The following is a 15,031-nucleotide window of genomic DNA, read 5'->3' as shown; positions in this document are numbered from 1 at the left end:
ACGCCACCAGTAACATAGTGGACAAGGAAAATAATGAATGGAGACTGCCACAGTCTTATGATTCCAGGAGAGAGAAAATTAGAAACACATAAAGAGAAATAGCCCAAGAGTGAAACGAATACAAAATGTTCCAGGCCATACTTCACAGCTATGACTATTATCTTGGGTGAACCGTACTGTACTATACTGCAGACACTCGTTAATTAAGTTAATTACATTTTCAACGACACAGTCTGCAACGAGAGGAATGTGGCCAACATATTCCCAACCAATATCCAGACATGTCACACCATTCTCCAGCCAATCAAAGCTAGTGCATCTGAAATTCAATACCCTTAAGTCCAGGGTATCCAATGTTATGTTCACTGGGGAAACACAGAATTGATTAGGTCTAACTCCACATGTGGAAATGGCAAATTAAAGCTATTTTTTTGTTGGTGTTGTTCTCTCTATTGAATGTCTACATAAACTCAGGAGCATATTGCTTCCGAGAATGCTATTTGTCATCCAATTGTAGTAATATTCCTATGTGTTCTTCTTCAAGATTGCTTAGGAGGTTATTTGTCACTTATAAGCTGTTATGGTCCACGCTAATGGAAACATTCATCATGCTTTAAACTGTACCATAATGTTTCCAACCGCAGCAACTTGCAAAATGCCTGATTTGACCATCAGTGGGTTTTCTTTTATTGACAAGGCACTGTACAGAGTTTTGTTTTGTTTTTTTTTTACAAAATATGTTTTAAACCTCATCAAAGCTATTAGTAGACTGTGAAGTAGATCCAAAATATTATATTTATTTTGATTACCGACACTACAAACTTTTTTACGCTGCCTAATTAAACTGCTGTATGTGTGAGTGGATGGACTGATGTTGATTTTGTGATAAATACAAATCTGGTGACAAGTGCATAAATACTCCATGATTACTTTGCTTACTTCTAGACAATACAGGAAAAAATTCAGCATCAGTACAAAAACTGAACTATTAGTTAAAGTTTGTAGTAAAGTTAGTAGTTATTAGCTAATGCAGCTCACAGCTACTGACACGAATATATGTTGCTTTTTAATTGATTGGTGATGTATTTAGAAGAAATAACACACAGTACACATTAATTGTTATGTATCTATAATGGTCTACTGTGAATGCAAACGCACTTAAATTAGATGAATTTTCAGTCCCGGATGAAGCAAAAGTACCAGACAGCTATGGGAGGAAGATTCACTGGGAAATATTTTACATCTTCACATACACAGAACTTCAAAGATGCAATAAAATCCTTGCTTAAGGATTCCTAAAAGGCTTTGCCACGTTCTGATGAATCAATGAGGTAAGTCAATATTTGAAACTCCAGTCGTCTCTGGGATTCACACGGGGGTATACAGAGCAAAGTAAATGTAGTTCTAGGAGATTATATTATACTAGCCAGAAGAAACCTTTCATTTCCACTAGTATCTGCTCTAAATGAACAGTGACGGTAAAATTATATGTCCTCTCTTTTGCATATATATTTAGAGTGACCACTGGCTTTTGAAACAGTTTCAAATACTGCTATAATCACTCCTTGTGTTGATAACGGCTAAGAATTGATGCCCACCAAAGCTACTTCCATGTGTTTGATGGGGGACCAAATGCACAGTGCTCTTTCTGTGTAATAGCCAATCCCACAATTTGCAGTTGCAATTAGATAAATCAAGTCATCCTCTGGAGTTACAATCTCTGTAGCACAAAATGTCCTTTTTGAGTATGTGTCTCCTCGCGGCTCGGCAAAGAAACACCGTACAGGGAAACAGCAAAATAATTTGAAAGATAGCCACTAAATTTGAACAATTCAGACTACTGAAAGCTCATGTTAACTTCAAAACTTCAAAGTGCTTTGGACTCATCATATCACTTGAAGAACACATGTCAACCAGTATGGACACAAAGAACAATTACAGCCATCAATAATAACTAATATCAACATTGGCCTCTGCCTATTAGTTTTGTATTTTTGGTGATGTGCTCACTCACTCTTTCTTTCTCTCCTTCACACACCCAAATACACCATGTGTTTCCCATACATGAACATTACTTGGGCAGGCCGCTCAGGTGTATTAATGGCCACCAAAGTAGGACTATATTTGTCGACCCATTTTATTAGTTTTTTTATATGTTTTATTCTTCGAAGAGAAAACCATCAGCAATCCATTAACCACTGGAAAACCTAATCTCCCCTTGCTCTGTCCTTCTTGTCCACTGACAAACACACATACTCTGTATAAAAAGCACAAGAGAGAGACAGAGACATTGTCTGGGATTACGTCCCTTTGGTAAATGCACTAATTGTGGCCTCTCTAGTAAAGATAGGCCACCTTGTGATGTTGTTTTAACATCGCTAGTGCAAGTGGTTGATGAATGTCACTCAGTACTACGCTATTTTAGATCATTTTAATGGCCTACGTCATTAACAACAAGCCTCCTTTACACACGGCTCACTCAAAGTCTGGAGTGTGTTTTTTGGGCCATAAAACATTTTGTTCACCAAGAAAGTCAACAGAACAGACACAAGGAAAGAGACACAGAAAGAGGCGTGGCTGGTACGTCAGACACCAGAGACGTGCGTGTCTGGAAGAAGGTAGTGAAGGTAAAAGCAAGGTGAGCAGATTAAAGTTTGTGAGCGAACACTAAAACAAGGTAGACAAGTAAGTAGAATTAAATTGAGTTTTTATTGTGCCCAGCTGAAGCTACTAGGCACAATAAAAACTCATTACAGCTGTGTTGAATTCTAATTCTCTGATTGGCCAGTAAGCACAGTCTGAGGTGATTTCTGCACGCTAGGCATCTAATCACATCACTCCACTTTCGACAAAGAGATTTTGTTTGTATTTCATCAAATTGAACATCAAGAGGTTGTCCCAAAAATGAATGACTTTTCTGAAAATGCAGCCACTCAGCTAAACACAGAAGAGTTTTCTGATGGTAATTCAGAATCATTCCGACAACAAAAAACATCTGATTGCTTGTTAGAGTCGTAACAGCATTCTTACACGGTTTGTTTGCATTTCTGTTTCCAGTGCCGCTAAATTGTAGCCTTTCACTTAACTACAACCAACTTCAACCAAGTACGTTTCTCTGAATTCATTCCTGCCAACTATTTCCAGGTAGACACCTGTAAATTCTTGTATCAAATTAGTTATGTTTTTAGCAAGTGGTTGTGTAGTTCGAGGGGGAAGGCACACCAGACTCTTCAGGTGTAAACTGAACAGAAATTCCTTCTCCTCTCTCCAGTCCTTACAGAAAATGAGCTACTTTATTAAAAAAGAAATAAATAAAACGGCGCTTTCTCATTAATGCACTCGCATGAGCATGCTCTACCCCTCAGGCTGTGACTGTATGACAAAAACACTTTCATAAGATGGAGACCGTTGATCAAGTGCTGGAAGTGGTCAGCAGGAAGATCAGCTGTATCTGTGTTGGACAAACTGCATCCAGTCGAACCTCAACGCCTTTGTTCCCTTGCTCTCTCTGTCTCTCTCTCTTTCTCTTACTCACACACTCACATAAACACATACACAGCACACGCCTCTGCTTTGGGCCATTTAGCCCCTCAGGAAGGTTAGGGGGGTGGTGGTGGGGGAAGTGGTCAACTTCCGATGAACTCACTATGGGAATAACGTTCCCTTGGCTCTGCTGCTCTCCCACGCAGCCGATGCCTACTGTTTACAAGAAACATATCTAAGTCTGGATAAATAAACTACCGAGAAGCACCTATCTACTGCCCTCACTGTACGTTCCACAGAAAGCAGTGCATATCGGCATACTAAAATGCTTATCAAGTCTTTCTCAGACCGTAGAAGCTTTGGAGGTCTATCGTTATATTACGCCATACTTGTCTTGCAAGCAGAGCAAATGTAATGTAAACCCATACTGAATATTAATGCTTGGTTACTCTGTGTTATCAACTGTGACTGTGAGCCTCAAGAGTGAGGCAAGGGCTGTGCAACACAATGCTTTTCAGAAACTACTTGCCCTCTGCTTCTTTGTGAAGGACTAATTTGCTTTGAATAGATAACTCTAAATGTATTTTCTGCACCTCACGATTGCATGAGCACCTTTTGCGGTTGGTATCTAGAGTGTAGCACAGACAGCAGACTTGAGCTGTCTCCTTGAAGCTTGAAGCTGTCTGAGATCTAAACTCTGCCAGGTTTGTAGTGGGATTTTCACCAATGTCGAAGACATACACGCATCTGTATATTTAACAGAATGTCTAAGTAGGATCTAATATGTGATCCAGACTTGTGGTGCAGATCCTAATCCCATAGTGAGTCACGGTTCCCTGAGGAAAGACTCATTAGACATCCACTGATGTGTATTGGATTTAGTGATAAGTGGTGCTAAGTGCCATGTAGGCAAATTTAGGTGCCAACAGGCTGACGTGCATTTGAAAAGAGACGCACAAGCACAAACAAACAGTGACAAGCCCACGCACGCTAACACTCATGCACGCACGCACACACACTAATTATTTTAGGTCCCAGCTGTGAGGAAGCACTGCTCATTTGGAGAAAGACAACATGAAAGATTACTCATTCTCAAGATACTGTGCTCAGGCGACAAAGACCTTATTCATCTTGTTCTCAGCTTCAGACACTCTGAAGAGAACTCACATTTGACCCTGAACATTTTGCATGGGAAGAAAATTAGGTCTCTCATTAAAAACAAGATCAATGACAAGATTTCTGTACTACCACCAGTGAAATCTCAATTAGGGTAGCAATTGAGGAGCTCTGTAAAATGAATGACTGCACATTCAACTGCTAGACAGGAACTGTCTTTCAGAATTGGAAACCTGGCTTGCTCTTTTCCATCAGGATTCACTGCTGGGGGAAAAAAACAAAACAAAGATAGCTGCTATGCACAACTGAAGGAATGCTGAATTGCTGCCTTGAGCTGCCAATAAAATACAACAAGGTGAACCTTTGCTACATTTGTTAAATTGGTGGAAAGCTTTGGGTGCTTTTTGCCATAAAACCTTTTAGTTTTCCATTTTCCTTTTAAGTGCCATCTGTTCTATATGCCAAGGTGCCATTACAAGAAACAAAAAACAAAAAAAAACAACTCTATAAATAATATTTCATAGCCCTAATATATAAAAATGTGCATATTTGGGAGGCTTACCTGCCACACACTTCACCAATGACAGCAGCAGTATAAGTTTCCATAGCAACTCCATTTTAATGGTCTCAGGTCAATACAAGCTCACATCCAATCAGAGGTGTGTAGAATCCTGGCTTTGTCCTTTCCAGCACGCTCACCGTTCTTCTGTCAAATGAAAAGAAAAGGAGGAGGAAGTCATTAGAGATTCAGAACCAATGGTCACTGGTCTCATCAGAAGGTGTTATTTCACAAGGACTCTAACTGTCCACGTTTTGCTAGACAATGATTTTAATGATCTAAAACACACACATGAGGATGATAAAACTCTTAATCCTGAAAACCAGAAAATATTCATTACTAACTTGTACCGCAGAGTTTACTTAAGAGTGCTTAACACTGCATAGTAGGGATCATGTCTGCAAGAGAAACATAGAGGGATTGCTTGCGTGTACTCAAACCTGCTGAGACAAAACAAAAAGCGAGCTGCTTGTCAGACACATCCCTAGCATGTAATAAAGCACTGTCCTGGCTCCTTGAATTCGTCTGAGCTGGAGGGATTATGTATTTCTGACATAAAGAGATGACTGTACGCAGGGAAAAAAAAAAACATTTACAGTCCCCAGGGAGACGCACACAATTGATTTTCCCAAGGACTATGCTGTAATTTATCCTTGCTAAGACTCAAATGAAGTCCAAAAGAAAAAACAAAAGTTATGAAATGATAATGAGATGTATTCCTCCTGTCGCTGAAAAACAGTGAAACATTTCTTTGTCTAAATACTCTTAATACATGCAACATGTTGACAGCGAAGATGCTTTCTGACAAAGCAGCGGATGAACATTTGCAAATGACAGGTCGGCTATGGCTTGAGTGAGGGTGAGGAGAGGAAAATAGCCATTGTCTTTGCTCAAACTGACTCTCCTTGGTACATTTAAGTGGCTGATAGCACAGTCTCCTGTGACTACACACCATCAGCATGCTGGATTAAGCGAGTACAAAATTAATAGGAATGTACAATAAAGTCTATCAAGAGACAAGTGCCAAAAAAGCAGAGACAACTGAAAGATTACACATTCATAGTTTCTCAGCTATCTGCTCGCCTCTTATCTTTGAAAGGCATGACAGAACATACTGATGCTTATGTGAATTTATCAACTTCTTCCCTGACATGTTCGCCTGCACTGCATACATACTAAAGCATTAAAGGCAACACTTTTCCCCTATAAATCTCATTATGGAGATTGGGTTTAGAGTGTCATCTCAGTTCCAAGTTATCTTGCAGTTATTAGGATGCAAATGTCATGAGTAAATGTTGGCTTTTAATAATAAAACAGAGAGACTTCAAATCCCTTCTTATGCTCCTGGATATTTTTGGAGTGCTTCTCCTTTGAGGGCATAATTGTCAGAAATGCGCTGAATAAATTACTCCACATGATGTCTTTAAACAAAAAAGGGGAGCCTGGAAATTCAGCAAAACTTTGTATTCCAACTTCACCCTGATATCATTTTATTGAAATCTAACATTTAACATTTATATCTGCACTAAAAATTGGGCAGATTGTCCAGTTTTACTTTGGCAACCAAAGTAAATGTGCATCACACTCATGCACATTGAACAGTTGCTGCAATCTGACGCTTAGTGCCTTGTGACAAATACTTCATGACAGCACCACAAGCGGACACAACCAGATCGTGTGAACTGATGAGACACTCCATTCATAAAGGTATCTATTGGCCCCTAACAGCAATCTCTTGATCTCTATTACTCAGCCGGCCCTGAGACACGAGACATCAGACAGAGTATGTGTGTGTGTGTGTGTGTGTGTGTGTGGCTTGGGGAGCTAGGTCCGTATTTGACTTCCTCTTCAGCGCAAATTAATTACCTTTGTGACCTCAAGTAATAGTGACAAGGCCAACGACTCACTTTCATCCCATATCAATTCTCTCATTTGTTTGCTGTATGAAATTAAAGTTAATGATAAGAAAGGCTTCCAAATTTTGCCTTCAAAGTTCCACCCTCTTTCATGTCTCGGGAAAAAGCCAGTGGTTAAAAACTGGAATATGATCAGGGGTGAAATGACAGTTCTGGCCTAAAAATTTCCTGACCCAATCTGCACAAGCTCAGCTGCTCTGAAATGTAACACAACACCCATGATCGGCCTCTCATTTGACAAACAGATACACATAATCTAAAAGCCATAAATGATGTGCATTTATAAATTTGCGTTCTTTCTGGGTTGTGATTTAACCGTTGGTGGCCATGTGATAGGCACGCTGCATGCAGCTTTATGCCTGTCAAGTAGCTCATATTCCTAGCTAGACATTCACACTCAAGTATTTACACAAACCTGTCAGTTTCTGGTGGAAATAAAAGTGCTATCTGCAAAATTCAAAAGCTTTGACATAAGTTATCTAAGAGTGTGCCAAACAGCTGCTGTGTGATGTTGGGAGATGAAAACATTTTAATTAGAGGCAAGTGATAATGATGAGAGAGAGAGAGATCTGCAAAATGTCAGGTGCAGCTCAGACATGTCATCTCTGACTTCACGATCTGTGGGTGAAAGTCTTTTCAGTCTCAGAGGAAACAAAATGTCACGTTATCATATTAAGCAACAACCGAGATGATGTCCAGTCATCCATTCTTCCTTTGAAAATGATTTGACAATCGTCACAATAAATGAATCATTTATTTCAAATTATTCTTCAGTCAAAATGCCAAGCATTTGTTTATTCTAGATTGTCAAAATGATTGTTTGCTGCTTTTCTCTTTTATTTCATTGTAAACTGAACATCTTCAGGGTTTGGACTTTTGGTCAGACAAAACAAACAATAAGAAGACCTCACCTTAGGCTATCTGTGCTTTGGAAAATTGTGATGTTTCTTTGTGCATGATTCCATATATCAGGAATTCATCTAATCACATGAAATCATCGCCACGTATTGGAACAACAGAATGATTTAATATAAAACTGAGCGCTTCATATTATTTGACCTTTGTGGAAATGCAGCTGCTTTGAGGGAAGCTGTGCAGACAAAGCTGTCCTCCAAATTTCAGTATTGTCAAATTGACACCTCTTTTCCTCTTCTCCTCTGACAGCACCAGCTGGAACTGATAAACCACAGATTGTAGTTCAGTCAGCCACAGACGCTGACAGTGATGGCAGTTGATTCGACCCTCTCCACTACACCCGATCTCTCCGTTGCTATCAATTTTTCAGTGCTCAAAAATGTATTAATAGAAGGGTACTCCAGGTCTCGTTGGTTGAAAAGTGCAGATGAAGATAATATTCGCACTAAAATGCATGAGCACCATACACACACTCGCACACATGCACGGCCCCCCGAGCTCTAAATCATGAATGAGACCAGACTCCCACACTCTGCAGGAACGAGACAAGACCAGGAAAAATGGCATACAATGCTGCATCTTTAATCACCTGAGCTGTGACTTCACTTGATCTGCAGACACCAGCTCAATCAGTGTTTTCCTGCATGTGAAGCTCATCTCACGGCTCTGAGTGCCTCCGGTCATTTAAAATTCATTTTCTGGTGGTGCTCCAGTTGAGACTAGTAGTGGTAGGAAATGTGAAATTTCTACTTAATCCTCACCGTACACATGAGTTTCAGATTTTCCAAGCAGCTCTGTGGAAGAGTGGCAGTGATAATGATATCACATTATGATCAGATGCATAAATCAAATACAGAAAATAGCAATTAAGATTTTCTCATCTGATTTTGTTGTGTGATTGTTGGGGGTATCCATACAGTGACCAAGGCTATACCACTTTACTTAAGGTTTGCAAATACTTTGCTTTTCTGTCATCAAACTGACATGGTAACTACTGTGTATTATTAATGAGCATACTTTGAAAGGTATTTTGGAGGTCCTTACTTCTAACTGTACTGACTGTATATATGGAACTCAAGGGTACTAAAAAGTTGCAACAACATGAAAGAGCCACCAAAAACCCCAAACCTCCCCTCTACCAATCTTGCTTTTCAAGAATCTATGCGCATGTAATCAATAAGCTTTCTTAAACTGAATCTTTTGCGCATGCCAGCTCATTTTTTTCCGTTCCTCACAAATGGCACACCACGGGAGTCAAGGAAGTGCCAACGTACTCCCTAGCCAAGATTCTACCTCAAACAGTGGCACAAGACAAAGAGACTAATAGTGTTTTGATCTAAGCACACAAGCCGCAGGCGTGACATAACACATGCCAGCTTCTTCATTTCTCCAGACCACACCAGGGGCTCTCCATGAAAGTGTTCATCCCAATCTCCCCTGTGAGTTGAGCCACTGAGTATGCTGAAAGGTTTCTACTTGCACACATGCTCCAAGCACGTTTTAAGATAATATTCACAGTATATGGTTATAATTTATACATCATTATAGAGCTTAAAAATACAGTTAGAAAGTTTCTGAATGCACTTAAGCATTGTTGATTAAATGATTAAGAATCAAGCATTGCAGATACCCTAAAACAGTTATAAATGCAAGTGAATTGGTGATTATTTTATTGGCCATAACTCCAATCGAGAAGACTACAGTTTAATCATTCAAATTAGGCACCTGCAGCCAACATCCTGTATATTTGTCTCATAACTGTACTGACTGAAAGTGTTTTTAAGCAGAAGCGGTTAACAAATTCCAGTGCACCTCGCTTTACTAAGGTACTAATTATGGATCCATTAGGTTTTAAAAGCATGACAATTAATAGTTCCTTAAATCCACAAGTTTAGGTCTCAGGTGAAACACTTAAGTGCAACTCTGCACTTACCATGGGAGGTAATTTGAAGGCCATGATGGAGAAAATGTAAGCTGGTATTACTGTGAGGAGCGAAATATCCTCTTCCAGACAGAAAACCTTAAGTGTCTATAAGCACTATGGCTGCAGGGGCATATCAATCAGACTACAACTTCAGAATGCTACTGTCAAAACTGGAAACACAAAGAGGAAGTAAAAAGTTTTTCCTATATTTATTAACCTGTTTTCTGTGCTGTGCTGTGACTGTCCCTACTATATATTTAGAATTAGTATATAATATGCAGTTTCAGTACAACTGTAATGGAATAAACTCAGCCACATGAAACTGTCTGCTGCTTATCCCTTGTTAGAGTGGTCAACATCTAAAAAACAAGGGTACATCCATTTCTCAGTTATCTATTTATTTAGGATCCCCATTAGTCATCATCGCACTACCAGCTGTTCTGCCTGGGGTCCACACAAAGAACAAGAAAAGACAAGATGTCAACAAAAACAAGATGAAATGACTATAAGAGAAAGTAACAGTTCTCTCACATTCACAAATCACAAACAGTAGACGGTTCAAGAGAATAACAGAGTAAGATAAGTACATTTAAGTATTTATGTGTGAGGGATGGATGATTTTTATTCAGTTGGTACTGAATAATTACCTGCACTCACACCCGGTAGCAATGACAACAATCTGACATTTTCGTATTTTAAGACAAAGTTCATAAGATAAGATAAGATAAGATGAACTTTATTGATCCCGCAGTGGGGAAATTCACTTGTTGTGGCAGCTCACAAGAACACAAGAAGAGTGCAAAAAGTGTGCATAAACAGTTACAAAAAAAATATAGAGGTGAAATAAATTAATAAATTAACCTGTAGTTTAAGGAGAATTTAAGAGGGTAAGAAAGGCTAAAAAGATGGATGATTTAATATTCCATACCTCTAATAAGAATAAGACTCAAAAATCATTGCTTCCTCCTCTCTGAACCCTCGCAGAACATGTACTGCAAACTGCAATCATGTCATATCGTCTTCAGCTCAAACTGTAAAACGAAGCCGCAAAGGCAACAACTTGCTGCACTTATTCTTCCTTCTTCTCCTTCTTCTTCGCTGTTTATTGACAGAATGCAAATCAACTTTAAAGGTGCATACTGCCACCTACTGTATTAGAGTCTTAGATGCTGTGATTGTGAAATCACTGGAAAAAATTGGTTTTGTGTTATTGTCTCTATTATCATCTGTCTTAATTTCATTTTCGGCCAGTGGCCGATAGCATAAAGTTCCCATTGACCTCATATATATCAGTGCAACCCAAATATGAAACATCACCATACCACCAGTGTATAGTGAAGCATTAGCTCAGTTAGTCACCACTCATGTAATCAGCCTTCACATACAGACTCTGATATGCAGGCTAAACTGATTTCTTTCCAAATACTCGTTCTTAATATATTTTTTTGACCGATCTCATTGGGAGTCTGGGTTAACTGTACTGGGAGTTTGGTACACTATAACATGGCCCTATATATCACAGGCTTTGGTTTTAGCCAAAGAGAACATGATCTGTCCCGTGAAGGCATTCCACGTGTCATAATAATATCTATCACTGTGGTGTGTGTGTGTGTGTGTGTGTGTGCTAGCTCAAAGTATGTAGCTTGTCTTATCCACAAATGTTTCTTACAGTCTGGATCAGGCTGCATGCCTGTCTTTTCCACCCTCATCCACGACAGCCTGGCATTCATCCCTTCCACACTGTCCCTTATAGAGGAGGAGCTCTGTTTGAGAAGCTCTTGTTTGGAAGCACTAGACCAGTTCACTCAAACCAGTTCACTTAAACCTACTCGCCTTCACTCACTGTGTATGTAACAATTCTGTAGTATTGTTTCATATTTGAACAGCTGAGCAAAAATGAGAAAGTATTAAAACATATTTTTTACAAGCAAAAGCAGCAGCTTACAAAAATAAATATTTTGTAAGAAGAAGGATATTTTTGTCTGACTTTCATGATATGTCTTTGCCAGCAAATAATTATGTTTATGGATGAACACGTCTCTGAGGATGCAGCTGACTCAAAAAGGGGGTTGGACAATGAACTTTCCAACTCCCCACTGAGCGAATGTGCATGAGAAATGAGAAAAACAACACAGGCAGCACTGAGGTTTATTGATGCGGGGGAAAATTTATCTCCCATTCTGATTGGCACAAAATCTAGCTTGTCAACTTTAAACATGACATCAGTGCATTGAAACAGCACACTCCATTGGAAATTTAAGTTATTATTAAGGTTTTTTTATGACACAAAGAATCGTATTCAGAAAAACAAAAAAATCACACTGATGCATATCAGACATCGAATACGCCAATACCGATATTTGTATCTGCAATAGGTCAATATCAACCAATAATGTTGGTCAATCTATACATCAGTAACAATAAAGACCACATACATCAGCTCTGCAAGTAGAAGAAACAACAGCAGATACATAGAACCGAAACAGGTTTCTGAGCCAACCATGCGGATCATCCTAATACCTGAGCTGACCTGTTGAGTTAAGATGCTGGAAAAATGACGAGCCCTACTCGTACCTACCACATAATTTTACTTGCATGAGCCTTCCTTGGTCTATGTGCTCTTTTCCCACTTCTCATGCAGACCAGGCTCCACTCAATAAGGTACTGTGAACTTCATGTCCTCCACCCTCCTCCTCCTCTTCCTCCTCCACCTTCTGTGCCAGTGACATCACCAGGAACGTGTCCAGCCATAAGCACTCTTCCCCAAGGAGATGTGTAGTAGCTCTACTATCCTAACCACTTAGTTACGAAAGGTAAGAAGAGTAACTGACTGCACTCCACAAAGTAGTGTTTGTGTAGGGAATAAAAAAAAACCACAGCTTTTGCTAGTGAAAGTTAAGCCCAGGACACATCCAGCTGGCATTATGTCAACAGTGACACAAAAGAAAACACCGAGAAAGACACTGTTTACACAAAGAAGAGTTAACTGTCAAAAGAACCATAACCTGCTGCCACCACTAATGTTCTTAATAGCAGGATCATGATGGGCAAGTCAGCTCCCTCTCAAACATATGGACACTTGATTTCACGAGGATAACTCTATCCAGCAGAGTCGCACGCTGAAGGACTCCACACAATCTGAACCGCAATCAGGCTCGGTGCAATCAAAGAGAGGGAGAGATGATGAGACCGGACCGAGTCAAATCCCCTGTTGATCACTGACGACAAATGAGTTCTGCCAGAGGATTTAAATGGGGAAGAATTGATAGGTGGATTTGTGCCCTCTTAAAGAAAGGATTCATGGTATAGACGATTGGCACGGCAATTAATGGACACAGAGAAGGTTATTACGGGTTAAGTGTAAATCGTACAACACAAATGGGAACCGGAAAATTGATAGCCCTATCTAACTGAGTCATAGCCACGAAGGTATGGACACAAATACATGCATGCATGTGCAATTAAGTTACACGCTGGGCATGTGTGTGTGTGTGTGTGTGTGTGTGCTGTCTATTGTTGCCTGAGAGCAACGCAAATGAGCGTAGTCTTAAAAGTACGACAGCCTGTATGCTCATGTGTTTATGCGAATGTGTGAATTATCAGGTTTACACGCAGTTTTTCACTGTAGACAATTATCTTTTATGTCGGAGGTGGAAGTTTAAGTGTGGACTGGCGGTGAAGAACAGCACATACCGAAAATAGACATTAATGCTCCTGAAAAGGAGAGTTTATACAGACTATGAAGAAAAGCAAAACAGTTAAATTATTCACCTGAGTATGTCCCCTGCGGTGTTGCCTGATGTTTATCCCTTCTCGGATATCCATGTTACACCGCGCATCCCCTCACCCTTTCGGCCCAGCAGCTCTCAGCATCGAGTCGACGGCGACAGTGAAGTTCGTTTCTTCAAAGTGCGGATGTTGCTGTCGTAGAAACGGCCCCAAACTCTCCCCTCACCTCTTCGGGCTACCCCACACGCTTGCGCTCACTCTCTCTACTCCTCCAACTGCCCTTGGTGTCCGAGCACCTGCTAGCAGCCCGGTCCTCCGCTCTCCAACTCCAGTTACCGACGCGCTGATTTAACTGCAGCCCGGCAGTCCTGCTCGCACCGCCGCCAGGCTGATGTGAACCAAACCCGCTGCGGTGCCTTCTCCCAAAGACATCTGCAGTGTGGAGGTCGTTAAATGCCGCTCTACACCGAGGAGCTCATAGTGTTCACGGTCTGCTTGGCATCGGTGTTCAGTGCCAGCGTCCAGCTCGTCCACAGGACGAGGACTGTAGTTGTCTGCGCGCGCGGCGGCAGTGGCACATGGGACACCAGAGGTGGATTTACACGAGGGTTTTTTTCCCCCACCCTGCAGGTTCACGATACGTCCTCCACGATGTCCTGTCCCCACGACTCTTAATGAATGTTGTTTGTGGTGTGCGTCTGTTTGTGGTCTCTTTTGCTTTCTTTTTGTCTGTGAAATAATGATTAAAACAAAACATAAACAAGTTTCATTTTCTTTGTGGGAGAAGTATTCCATGATATGAACAGCAAGATCTTGACCATACTAAAAATACTTACAAATCAAACCCCTGCATTGCTTGAAAAACGCAAATATTAGTCAGGAGGGGAAAAAAAGACTATAAGTATCAAAAGTAAAAGTTGCCATCACGCAGAGGACCATTTCAGTGTTATATTTTATATAGTCTTCAAGTCATCTATTATTTCAGCATTTTAATGTTGTGTTGATCAAGATGGAACAAATTCTAGCCTACTTACACGGCTTCATATTTTAACAAATAATAAGCTAATGTATAAATTTTACCTTTACTAACTCTGCTTTATTTGCATCTTCCTTACCTTTCTGTTGGTTTTGTTTTAGCTCCACTTGTTAAGGCAGGATAACCTTGTCATTCTTATGTGTTATTAGTAACCTGGGCAGTCTCGGTTACATCATCCACCCAACATACACCTGACTGTATGGGTCTGATCAGCCAGCCAAGTAACCGGTAATGTCTGCTGTCAAATAAGTGTATTGGAGTTAAAAGTATATTTGTTGAAGTATAAAACAGTGTGATACTGAAATATGGAAGCAATGTGAAACAGCTTCAAATAGCCAAGTTAGGTACAGTGG

General features: G+C 40.2%; 1 protein-coding gene across 2 annotated transcripts in view; it reads right to left on the bottom strand.

Moving 5' to 3' along the window:
* The window catches only part of cntn3a.1 (contactin 3a, tandem duplicate 1), a 73,299-nt gene extending 59,094 nt beyond the window's left edge, over positions 1-14,205 (bottom strand). Inside the window, exons 1-2 of one of the 2 annotated variants that reach the window (XM_046396991.1) lie at positions 13,685-14,205; positions 5,162-5,305 (exon numbers count right to left, since the gene is read on the bottom strand). In XM_046396991.1, the coding sequence (XP_046252947.1) occupies positions 5,162-5,216 (55 nt within the window). In that variant the 5' untranslated portion in view covers positions 5,217-5,305; positions 13,685-14,205. The remainder of the gene's footprint in view (positions 1-5,161; positions 5,306-13,684) is intronic. The other variant, XM_046396992.1, reaches the window with a different exon arrangement.
* Positions 14,206-15,031: the final 826 nt, after the last annotated feature.

The sequence above is a fragment of the Scatophagus argus genome, chromosome 8 (assembly GCF_020382885.2).
Source record: "Scatophagus argus isolate fScaArg1 chromosome 8, fScaArg1.pri, whole genome shotgun sequence".
Classification (NCBI taxonomy): domain Eukaryota; kingdom Metazoa; phylum Chordata; class Actinopteri; family Scatophagidae; genus Scatophagus; species Scatophagus argus.
This window is presented reverse-complemented; position numbering and strand designations above follow the sequence as displayed.